The sequence below is a fragment of the Aristolochia californica genome, unplaced genomic scaffold (genome assembly GCF_029961685.1).
Source record: "Aristolochia californica isolate CCGP_79_NKW_82.1479 unplaced genomic scaffold, dmAriCali1.0.hap1 SCAF_9, whole genome shotgun sequence".
Classification (NCBI taxonomy): domain Eukaryota; kingdom Viridiplantae; phylum Streptophyta; class Magnoliopsida; order Piperales; family Aristolochiaceae; genus Aristolochia; species Aristolochia californica.
Genome location: NW_027182290.1, coordinates 30128488 through 30141541, shown reverse-complemented (window position 1 = coordinate 30141541; position 13054 = coordinate 30128488). Strand labels below are relative to the sequence as shown.

Sequence of the window (13054 nt, the reverse complement as noted above, 5' to 3'; positions counted from 1 at the left end):
AAAAGGAGTTGAAAATTATGATTTATTGCTTTGAATATCAAGGAAATGGGTAAATGAGTTGAAAACTAACTTTACTTATATAACTTTTATTTAATGACTATGTCACTTAACATATATTCTTACCCTATGAATTGTAGGTAATAGTGTATGGTTAACAAATATTTTTCTTCATTACAAACCATTTCTTGTATTTCCATTGTTCAACCTCAAAAGAGCAGTATTTTCTTGTATTTCTTTTCTATGAGCTCGATCTTTCAGATTATATTTGAATTCCGCTTATTGAGGTGATAAAAGGTTTGACTTTTAAAAAATTCCATCCAAAACGAGCCCAAATTGAGTAGACATCAAATAATTATGAATCAGTTCAGCTTGGTGTTACCCCTAATTTTTAAACTGCTTGAATATTTTTTTCATTTCTAGAATCTCATTATCTAATTAAAGTTTGAAAATATTTTTTAATCCACTTATTATTTAAAATGATCCATGATGTGGTTGGGTCGTTTAAAATTATTTTAGTTGGTTTAACTTGTTTTTAATGTATTACAAAACCAACAACTCAACCTAATTTCTTGCAAATCAATGACCTATCCTATTCACATTGTACATTGAAACTTTTAAAAAAATCTCTTTGAACCCTTGTAGCAAAAGATATGGGTCAATTTTGATTAGTTTTGACTAGAAAAGTTTATTTTAACGAAGTTTATAGATCGACTTTGACACACTGTATCAAAAAATTTTATAATATTTTTTTATTTTTTCTTTTATTAAAGAAAATTATAAAACTATTCTATGCTAACTAGGAGATGAGAGTGAGCAGAATGCATGTGCAATCTTCTTCAGTGGCTATCTTTTGTAATAAAAACTAGTTATATGATTCAAGTTTGTCCATGATTCAACAGGATGGAGAAGAGGACTGTTGTGCAATTGTGTTTGCAGGTATGGGAGTAATAATGGGATTGCACAATTTTTTTTAGAGATTTTGAGGAGAACGAATCTGTTTATTCGACATCATTGCAGATTTGCTTTTCATTTCAACTATTTACAAAATGACGAATTTGAACAGTTGATGCTTAGGCTATGGCTGCCTGTTGATGTAGTGGTTGAAGCTCCTAAATTTAGTGCTTTGAGGACACTCCACTTTCCTCACTCAGCAATGGTGATGCATATAAACAAAATGACAAGCAAATAGTAAAATGCAACAAGAATTAAGTCGTGAGCATTTGTTTAACCTTATGCAAAGAGTAGCCAGGTTTCTCAACACCTCCCATGCTGATCTCCCTTGAACACTGTAAAAAGGAAGATTGGGCTTCCACCTTCTCTGCTATATATTTTCATAAATGAAGGTTCTTGGTCGTGAATGTTGTGGTTCACTTCACAAACAGGTTCCCTGCAAGCAAGGCTGGAAGAGCTGGAGCAATCGTTGTGGTTGAGAGAGAGAGAGAGAGAGAGAGAGAGGATGATGACGACGATCCCCCATTGTTTGCCTCATCAAAGCAAAACCCAGAAATGGAGTCGTTCAGTGGCTATTTTGATAGTAATTGAGCTTGTACTTCACTCATCTTACTAAAATCTCAGGTGGTTTAGCTCACCCGCTCAACACAGTACTCGCATTCACCACATTAACCTTGGTGATTCTTTATGAACAGTTCTATTAGTTTTCAAATGAGTTGTTTTTTAATTCGTTTCCTCTTCGAATTGACCTGAATAAACAAACGACAATATTATAAATCAATATAAGCAAGTAAATAATCTCACTTAATTGTTATGGGAGTTGATAGATCTTGCGATTTAGTGAGCCGTTCATTCATGATTCTGTCTCAACGTGGCTTCAGAAAGCTCAAGCTGTTGCCGAATGGTTCTTGGAATATGAGGTCTCCGTTAAGGCCAATTGTTTAAGATTTCATTGCGTTTACATTTGGAAATTTATGTGATGAAAGATTGCATGGAATGGGTTGGTCTGCAATCGATCTGCATGGCTGGGCTGAGAGCCGAAGCCATGTTTTTTTAGAACTTGTCTTGGTTTTATCGTCTCCAATTGGGAGCTTCTGACGGAAGGCAGGTAGCTTTCCGAGGTCTAAATTATTCATCCATTCTAATCTGCTCTGGACTCGGAAAGAACAAACGACCTCAGCCATTGACCGTAATTTTGTATCAGCTTTCAGCTGAATGAATCCTATAAAGCACCCTCATCACCTCTCTAATCCTAGCTCAGAGCTGCAGCCTTCACTACCATTCTCATCACCGTCCAAATCTTCTCCTTTCTTCTTCTTCTTCTTTTTCTCTCTCGAAACTCTCAGTCTCTGCTCAGCTGTTATAGCTTTGGGGTCTACTCTCTCCGTTTGACCTCTCTTTCTTCGATTACAATCATGGTAGTGGGAAACTCATATATGACTCTGAAAAAGAACGAGGTGGTTGCGGCAATGCTGCCATTGCAAGACCACTGGCTGCCTTTATCCAACCTCGACTTGCTTCTACCGCCCATAGACGTCGGGGTTTTCTTCTGTTACCAGAAACCGGCGAAACTCACCCATGTCTCCTTCTCCTCCGTAGTTGGCACTCTCAAAACGTCTCTCGCTCAGGTGCTCGTCTCTTTCTACGCCTTCGCTGGCGAGATCGTCACCAACTCTGAGGGCGAGCCGGAGCTGCTCTGCAATAACCGCGGAGTAGATTTTATTGAAGCTTTCGTCGATATCGAGCTCCGGGAGCTCGACCTGTATAATCCGGACGCGAGCGTCGAGGGAACGCTCGTTCCCAAGAAGAAGGACGGGGTGCTCTGCGTTCAGGTAAAACTAAACAGTAATCAAACAGTTCCATTTTCGTTCTTTGTCGATTGAGGGAGAAGGAATCACCGTTCTCGTGAATTCCATCTAACAATTCAACTTCAGACTCGAGACCGCCAACGGGATAAATCTTCCGGTGAACTGGAGGAAAAGACAGGCCTTATGTTCTTCCTGTTTGTCGTGTTCAAACTAATTCTGTCGGATTTATAAAAGCATTAGCAGTTTTTGTTAAAAAAAAAAACAGAATCAAAAGTTTTTCTGGTTTTGCATTTTTATTGGCGGAAAAGGGCTTCAAAGCAGGTTACTGTGGGGCTAAAGCATGACGGAAATGCGGTCAACGTCTCTGTACGTACCAATCGTCATACAAATAGACTATAAGCAACAAAAATCCAAGTTAGGGACAGCAAAAAAAAATTATTTGGATTTCTGCTTTTTTGTTATAAACGATTTAGTTTTATGTTTGGTGATGATTTTGCATGATCAGGCAACAGAGCTGCGATGCGGGGGCATAGTGGTGGGATGCACATTCGATCACCGGATCGCCGACGCTTACTCTGCAAACATGTTCTTCGTCGCTTGGGCAGAGACGGCGCAATCAAAATCCATCTCCGTCCACCCTTCCTTCCGCTGCTCCATGCTCAACCCTCGCCATCCTGGCTTCTACGACGCCAGCATCAACGATATGTACGTACCCGTTTCCTCCCTTCCTCCACCGGAGCCTCCCAAGCCGGGAACTGACTTCACCATCAGCCGCATCTATTACGTAACGGCCGAAGATCTGGCCCACCTTCAGGCCACCGCCAGCGCCGGAGGATACAGGAGGAGCAAGCTCGAGTCTCTCAGCGCTTACCTTTGGCAGGTCGTCGCCAAGGCTTCCGTCCGGGAAAGCCACAAGAGATGCAAAATGGGTATAGTGGTGGACGGCCGGACGAGACTGAGCGAGGACGAGTCCATGTCGAACTACTTTGGCAACGTGCTGTCGATTCCTTTCGGAGAGGGGAGCGCCAAGGAGCTGACCGAGAAGCCGTTGAGCTGGACGGCGGACGTGGTGCACGAGTTTCTGGAGAAGGCGGTTAACAAAGAACACTTCTTGGGGCTGATAGACTGGGTGCAGGAGCAACGGCCGAAGCCGGCAATGGCCAAGATATACTGCGAAGGGAGCGAGGACGGGCCGGCGTTCGTGATGTCGTCGGGGCAGAGTTTTCCGGTGAGGAAGGTGGATTTTGGGTGGGGGAAGCCGGTAATGGGTTCATATCACTTCCCCTGGGGCGGGGATTCGGGCTATGTGATGCCCATGCCGAGCGCTAGAGGGAACGGGGACTGGCTGGTGTACGCCCACCTGATGAAGGGGCAGTTGGGGCTCTTGGAGGCGGAAGCCGGTAGTTTCTTCCGGCGATTCACGGCGGAGCATCTCAACATCCAAGAGGATGGCTCTAAATTACTTTTTTAGAAGTCTGAAACTTTCGTGTTGATTTCTTCTTCACAAGTTTGAACGTCTGTTTGATGATTTGAAGTAATAGATGATGCATGTTCATAGTTGTATACCTTGCTTCCCACCGAATTTGATAGCGTTTTAACAAAAATGCTCAGAAGATTCACAAAAGGAAAAAGATTAAATAAAAAGAAAATTTTACAATTTAATCATAAACTCATGTATAAATAATGATTCTTTGACGAAAGGATCCGAAATACTGGTTCAAGGCATTTTTATCCAAAGATTAAAGAATTATCATTTTTTCTTATAATAATAAGTTCCAATCAAATGGTCCAAGGGTTCTCCTTAAGAATCTTGTGAGGAATTTGAAATTATCTGTTCACGTAAAAGAAAAAAAAAAAGAAAAAGAAAAGAAAATCACATGGGAACGGGTTCCTGGTGTTTTATCTAACCTGGAAGATATTGTTGGAATACGACGATCTATTTTCCTCTCTATCCTATATCGTCTCTGCATCATTATGTAGTTTCGCACACAGAAACGGAAGAAGAAGACTATCTACTGAAAGCATAACTCTCTGTATTTTAGTTTCTTCTTCTTATCGTTTTATGTAGTTATACATGTATTTATATTTATTAAGGGTGAATAATTACCATACAAGTCTCTGTAGCATGGTAAATTCATTGTCACACACGTTGTTGTTTCTCTTGCTTCTTCTCCAATCTTCTTGCCAGCACAACGAGCTTATCTTCAAGAAATTGACTTAAGTTGCCAACTCAACTCTTAATCACGAAGCTTCCTTGATTTGGGTTTGGATCATTGATCAAGCTTGTAATCCAACACCCCCCTTAAACTTGATCTTATGACACCAAGTAGATTCATTAATTTTGTGAAGTCTTTGCTTCCTTTTGTGCTTTTCTTCATAGGCTTGCAATGTTCTTATGATTTGCTTGAATGTCATTTCTTCCAAGTTTTCAATCATTACGACGATGTGTGGAGTATCTTCTCTATACATCTTCTAACTTTTCACTATTTCTTTTTTTTAATTGATTAGAAACAACTGCTAGACTCAGATTCTTTTATATTTAAGGATTTGAATTCACCTCTTAATGCTTGGAGACATACCTTCTTCACCTTCTTGACTCCTTTGTAAGAAGTTTGCAACTTCTTTTACGCTTCTTTGGCAAAGGTTGCACTTGAAACCATCATCTAATGCTTGATAGATGAGGTAGAGAGATTTCTCGACTCTCTTTCTTGAATATTTTAAAGTTGTCTTTTAAAGTATAAAGCATCTTCTCTTTTTTGGCTTGCTAAAGCCTTTTTCAACGATGTCTCAGACATCGTGTGCTCCAAGAAGAACCTTCATCTTAATACTCTAGTTGTAGTAATGAGTGTCGGAACTTGGAAGGATGTCACATTATTTTCCATATTTCTTAATAAAGAAAAATTTAGAAATTTGTTTCAAAGTTTATACTCTCTCAAATTAAAGCTCTCGAGAAGATGAATCCAACACCGCCAAAATCACCCTGATCGGACATCGGACAAGTAGCTACGAGCCACCAGAATGCTGCTACCAGGTACTGAGTCAACTCGATGAGTTGAACCTAGTTGATCGTGGGAATAGTCGTTTAATGAATCTAAATTACGGATTCGAAAATAAAGGGGTCGGGATGAGGGACCTGAAAAATAAGAGAGAAGAAGATACGCTACAGTCGTCTTCTCTAGTCGCATGCCAGCCGTTTGCACGCAATGCCGATGGCTGAGCTTGGAGAGAAGGAGCTAGATGTGACTGGAAGAAACCTAAAAAATTAAAGAAAGAGAGGTTGTCTTCTCTTTCTTGCTACTGGAATTCTAGAAAGCGTCTTCTCTTCTCTATTTCTGGAATTTCATAACCAGAAATCTTCGCCAGAAGCTTGGTAACGGAAGCGTTGTTTGACCTTGATCTAATACCAATGTTGGAATACGACGATCTCTTTTCCTCTCTATCTCTCTCTGTATCATCTTTGCAACATTTTGTAATTTCGCACACAGAAATAGAAGAAAAAGATTGTCTAGTGAAAGCATAACTCTCTATATTTTCGTTTCTTTTGCTTATTATTTGACATAGTTATACTAGTATTTATAGTGATTAAGGGTGAATAATCACCACTCAAGTCTCTATTACGTGGCAAATTCATTGCCACACACGTTGTTGTTTCTCTTGCTTCTTCTCGAATCTTTTTGCCAGCACAACGAGCTTATCTTCAAAAAATCGACTTAAGTTGCTAACTCAACTCTTAATCACGAAGCTTCATTAAATTGGGCTTGGATCATGGATTATGGATCAAGTTTATAATCCAACAACTATCGATATAGGGAACATTTTGAGCTTTCTTTCAAATATTCTTTGTCACCTGGTTTTCAGACGATTGGTCATGAAGGGATGAAGATAAACACATGAACCTCTGCCGACTTGGTAAAATCCGGTAAGGTTTTGGTGGATCCTAATCAATCTCATAAACAAATTCTTTTAATTGGCCTTCTCAAAGCAGATAGGTTTTTGTTGGGATCTCTCGTCTCTTCTTCTTCGGTCGACAAGGGTTACAGAAATGGTATTGGATTTCTTAAACTCTCTTCGATCGTCTCCCATATTGACTCAGAAATGCTCTTCTCCTTTGTTAACTACCTCAACACCTGATTGACATATTGGATTTTAGCACCTGGATTAACGCCTTGATTAACATTCTGCATTTTAGTATATCTCAAGACTAAAGATCCAAAGATCAAAACGAGGAGCCCGATATTCGTCACCTAATGGCGTGGGATCGTGTTTTAACACCACTCATAGCTGGATTTGTAAAATTCTTTATTTTCGATATTTAAAATACATTTAGAATACGTTTACATATAAGGGAACAGATCCCGTTTGAAATTAAAATTACAGATCCGTTATTGTCGGATCATGACCAGTTAATCTCGAATCATAAGACCCGTTAAGTTCGGATCTTCAACACTCCCCCTCAAGTTGGAATATATGTTAATGATACCCAATTTGCCGAGTAATGCCTCAAATTGGGACAAACTCAATGCCTTAGTAAATAAGTCTGCAGTTTGGTCATTGGTTCGTATGTGGGCTGTCTTAATCATCCCTGCTTGAATCTTTTCACGAACTAAATGACAATCAATTTCGATGTGCTTGGTTCGCTCATGAAAGACCGGATTTGAAGCGATGTGTAGAGCAGCTTGGTTGTCACAATACAACATGGTTGGTTGAGTATGTATGATTTTCAAGTCTTTCAAAAAATAATTCAACCAGGTAATTTCGCAACATGTAGTAGCCGTGGAACGATACTCTACCTCGGCAGTTGATCGAGCCACCGTTGTTTGCTTCTTTGTTTTCCACGAAATGGGTGATTGTCCCTGTTACTGACCTTCTTGTTTCCCTGTAACGAGCCCAATTTGCATCGCAAAATGCATTTAATTGGAGTATACTTGTAGAGGATAATAGAATACCCAGTCCTGGAGTTTGTTTTCGGTATTGAAGAACTCTATGTGTTGTCTCAAGGTATGGTGTACGTGGTTTTTCTATAAATTGGCTTAGAACATGTACAACATAGACCATATTTGGTCTAGTGATGGTCAAATAGATCAATCTTTCCACAAGACGCCTGTATGATGAAGAATCATTTAGGAGTTCACCATCGGATTGTGTAAAAGCCAAATTTTGCTCCATTGGGAACCTTGTAGGTTTTGCTCCTAGAAATCTAGCATCTTATAATATCTCCAATGCATATTTCCTTTGGGAGAGGGTAATCCCCTTTGAAGACCTTGCTACTTCTATACCCAAGAAATACTTGAGCTGACCAAGATCCTTAAGTTTGAACTGCTTGGATAATAACTGTTTCACATCTTCAATATGTTACAGATTGTTACCTGCCAAAATTACGTCATCAACGTATACAAGTATTGTTGTAAAAGTGCCTTTGTGGGATTGGACGAATAAAGAATAATCTGCCTTTGACTGATGAAACCCAGCAATCTTGAGGGTTGTGGAAAACTTCAAAAACCACTGTCAAGAAGCTTGTTTCAAACCGTATATGGACTTGTTTAGTTTGCACATTCGAGTCTCCCCCTTTCGTCCAAAACCAGGTGGTAGTGACATGTAGACATCTTCATCAAGATCACCGTGTAAGAACGCATTGTTGACATCGAGTTGATGAATATGTCATCCTTAAATAGCAGAAACACTGAGTAGGACACGGACAGTAACCAGCTTGGCAACTGGGGCGAACGTCTCTTGATAGTAAAGTCTTTCAATCTGGTTGTATCCTTTGGCGACTAGGCGAGCTTTGTAACGCTCAACGGTGCCATCAGATTTGAGCATGACTTTGTATACCCATTTATATCCAATGGGTTTCTTGCCAGGTGGAAGAGATGTGAGCGTCCATGTGTGGTTAGCCTGGAGGACTTGAATTTCATCATGCATTGCTTGACACCATTTAGGATCCTTCATGGCCCGTAAGAAACTAGTTGGTTCTTGTGTAATGGTTAATGAAGTGGTAAAAACATTATGAGATGGGGATAATCGGGCATAAGAAAGAACGTGTGAGAGGTCATAAGGTGTACCTGATGTGGTGACCATGTTGGAGGTAGAAGATTGTTCAGGTCATGACGGTAGGGTCGCTTCCACATGAAAATCCTGAAGGAAACTGGGTCACTTAATGGGCCTGGTAAAGGGGCGACGAGTAGGAGGTGGTATGGTAGTAGGCGAAGGTATTTGGGGGGAAATAGTATGACCAACATGGGGAATGTCAAGATTTGGTGACAGAGGAGGTGTGTTTGATAAAGGTATGTCTGGTAGAGGGTCATCATAAATAGCAGACATTATAGGAGGAAGAAATATGAGACTCTTATTTGCAGCGAAAAAATGTTTAAGAGGGAATTCATTTTCAAAGAAGGTAACATCTCGGGAGATAAATACTTTATTGAGTTGGAGAACATAAACCCAATATCCCTTTTGTCCATAAGGGTACCCAAGAAAAATACAACGGATGGCACATGCATCAAATTTGGATGGTTTGTGGGCGTGAGAAGAGGCAAAACATAAATATCCAAAAACTCGTAAATGAGAGTAAGTGCGGATAATATGAAATAACTGTTCATAAGGTGTTTTACCTTGCAAGACTGGGGTAGGTGTCTGATTTATGAGATAAGCAGCTGTTAAAATGGCATCTCCCCAAAATTGTTTAGGAAGGTGTGCTTGAAAAAATAAGGTTCTTGCCATGTTTAGAAGGTGTCGATGTTTGTGTTCGACTATCCCGTTTTGTTGCGGGGTGTGAACACAACTGGTTTGGTGGATAATGCCTTTGGACAAGTAGTAAGTGGCAAAAGTGAATTTAGGGCCATCATCACTGCGCACAATTTTCACCTTGGAAGCAAATTTGGTTTCTACCATACTAATAAAATTAGTTAGGTGAGTTTGAGTTTCAGATTTGTGACGCATCAAATAAATCCATGTGCATCTAGTAAAGTCATCAACTATAGTAAGGAAATATCTGGCCCCAGAAATCGATGCAATATGGTAACCCCCCCCAGATATCAACATGCAATTTTTCAAAAGATGATGTGCTAAAAATTGTGCTCAAAGGAAATGACAATCTAATTTGTTTAGCCAAGGGGCAAACTAGACAATTGTTTGAACTACAAGAATTTTTATTCAAAAATGGAAATGAAACAGATACTTGATGTGATGAATGTCCGAGACGTTGATGCCAAATACCAGATGGAGAATGTACGGAATAACATGATGATGGTTTTGGACGATCAAGGTAGTAGAGACTCTGCCGTTCAGTTCTCGTCTTAATCATCTTCCCCGAGCGTAGGTTCTGTATGGCACAAAAATGGGTAAGGAACGCGGCGATGCAAAGAGAATGATGAAGAACCTTACTGATAGAAATGAGGTTTAATTGGAAAATTGGGACACATAAAACATTGTGAAGAACCAAATTAGAAGAGAAAATTACTTGACCAACATGTGTGACATTAGCATGAGAACCATTTGGTAATTCCACTGTTCTGTTCATAACAGCTCGCGAAGACGTAAGCAAAGTATGACAGCAAACAATATGGTCAATGGCTCCACTATCTAGGATCCATGTGGCTTGCTTATTGGGAGAGGAGAAGTAAAGTGTTTTACCTGAAAGTTCGTCGTGAGTAGAGGAATTACCCACATGATTTACCATTGATGGCTTGTTATGACTGAGCATTTGTAATATTTGTTGACATTGTTCCTGAGTAAAAGGAGTTGGATATGTTCTTCTTCTCTGTGGGCTTAGTGGATTCTGCAAACTTGAGTCTTCGACAGAAATCAACAGTGTGACCCTTCAAACTGCAATAAGTACATTTCAAATGTGCCCGACAATTTCCAGCATGGTGACCATCTTTGTGATATTTTGTATAGGTGGAGGAGCCACCTTTCTTGCATGAATTTTTGACAGCGAAAGCTACTGCTTCAGGTTGAATGATGCTCCATTTATCAAATACATCTTTTTATCGTTCATGTTTGAGTACTAAAGAATAAACTTTGCCAATCTTAGGCAAATGGTCCATTGTCAATATTTGTCCACGTACGGTAGTAAAAGATTCACTTAATCCAATGAGAAACTTGATGATTTTCTGTGTTTCTCGATAGGATAGTTCCTCTTTCATAGAGCCACAACGACAATGTGAGATAGGGCAAATAGAATCTCTCTCATCCCACGGTCCTTTGATTTTTGTAAAATATGAGCTAACAGACTTATTATTCTGTACGCAATCATGTATTTCATTCTCAATGTGAAATAATTAGACGTTGTTTACCAGAGAAAAGCGGTCGTACAACTCATTCCAAACTGTTTGTTGTCTATCACAATAAAATACGCTTGCTACAATATCTCTAGAGATTGAACTCAATAACCAAGTTTTGACAAGGTTATCACAACGAACCCATTGTTGTAATTCATTGTTGGTATTGTTGTCTGGTCGTTGGAAAGATTCATCAACAAAACCAAATTTATTTTTAACTGTAAGGGCCATAGTCATGGAATGACGCCATGTGTTGTAATTATCCTCAGTGAGAAGTTGTGTTACGAAAACCAACCCAAGCTGATTTGAATGGTGAAGATACAGTAGGTGATTCGGATTAGTAAAGTTGGATGTCATATGTGCGCAGACTGTGACTCTGGTTTTGGCTCGGGACTTCGAGCTAGACTCCTTAGGTCCGAGTTGACTCGGCAAAAAACTGGCTTAGCTTGGCTCGGCTCAATATATCAGCTCTGCTCGGCTCGGCTCAGTATATCTCCTTAAATGATTTTGGCTCGGCTCAATATTTCGACTGATTTTGGCTTTGGCTCGGACCATAGATAAAACGTTGATTTAATTCAACGCATCAAGACCTAGGGTGGTGCTGTAAATATTTCTTCTTCTCGTCTCTGCAGACAGAGAGCGAGGAAAAATAAACCGGCTGTCAGAAGGCGCAGTAGCGGGATGCGCAAGACGTCGGAGAGCGGTTTGCGAGCGTCGCCTGCGACAGAGAAAGGCCGGAAGGCGGTGGCGGGGACGACGCAGTGGCCGGATCTGGGAGACATTTGGTGGAGAATAAAAGAGCTCTTGTTGTGTCTCTTGTCGATCGACGCAGGTTTATCTTCGTCCGTCGAACGAGGGTTTGGACCTCGACGGAAACGTCACTGGAATCGGAAGCGGCAATGAGACAGACGAAAAAAAAAATAGAAAGAGTGATCTCAAGATTGTCGCTCTGATACCATGTAAAATTCTTTATTTCCGATATTGAAAATACATTCAGAATATGTTTACATACAAGAGAACGAATCCCGTTTGAAATTAAAATTACAGATCCGTTATTGTCGGATCATGACCGGTTAATTTCGGATCGTAAGACCTGTTAAGTTAGGATCTTCAACAGGATTGGACCGGCTTCAGAGATTTGTGAGACTGCCTGCTTCTGTAATTCCTTTCTCCACTCCGGTCAGGATGGCTGGACGTTAATGAAATCAGTTAATCACCTGGGCATATAGCCGAAAAGAGGTACATATTGGTTCATATGATTGTGTAATTTAATTACTTTTAAATCGAATTATGCTCTACCAAGTAAATCCCATCTATCATTGTGGAAGGCTGTGTGTGATCACACTGGTTGTTTCCGTCGAACATTCAGAGGGTAATAAATTCCTCCTCTACTCTATCCTGCGTCGACTTAAAAAAGCACCCAGAAACTGCTTGACGCCGCTCTGCAACTGCAAGTGCTGGTATCGATCGGTCCTTCCGAACGCTACATTCAAATCAGAATTCAAAACCGGAATCGGCTCTATGAGAAGGGACACGAGCACTGCCGCAACTTCGGATTCGATCGAAAAGATACCCAACTATGCGGGTCAGGGGTGCTGTACGCTCCGAAACACGCCGTCCGACTCAACATCCAGCCGTCTCTGAAGCCAGTGCTGGAAGCTTCCCGTTGGTGGCGGCCGACATGAAGAGGAACCTGACGCTCGTCAAAGACAAACTCATGGATAAGCTGTTGGCGGCTCCCGTCCCTGCTGAAGCTCTAGAAAACGTCCGGCACTTCGTAGCGTCCGTGATCAGGGACGTGGTACCAGCGGAGCCCGCGGTCGAAACTGTGAGGCGGAGGCAACGCGGACGGGATGCGGGTAGTCGCGGAGTCGACTGGTTGGAGAGGCGGGGGCGACTCCTCGTCGCTGACCCGACGCGGGAGCGAGTCGGATGGGACGCTGGCAGTCGAGCTTAACAAGAGATTGTCCACACATTATGACTGCTCCTCCCGTCGCCCGGTCTCGTCCGTGTGTCGGT

The 13054-nt window shown here is 41.0% G+C and overlaps 1 protein-coding gene across 1 annotated transcript; it reads left to right on the top strand.

The window, feature by feature from the left end:
• Nucleotides 1-2387: 2387 nt before the first annotated feature.
• On the top strand, nucleotides 2388-12560 carry LOC137940740 (coniferyl alcohol acyltransferase-like). Its single transcript, XM_068785873.1, has 3 exons — nucleotides 2388-2783; nucleotides 3265-4201; nucleotides 12478-12560. Exons 1-3 carry the CDS (start codon nucleotides 2388-2390, stop codon nucleotides 12558-12560), a joined length of 1416 nt encoding a protein of 471 aa, XP_068641974.1.
• The last annotated feature ends 494 nt before the right edge of the window (nucleotides 12561-13054 follow it).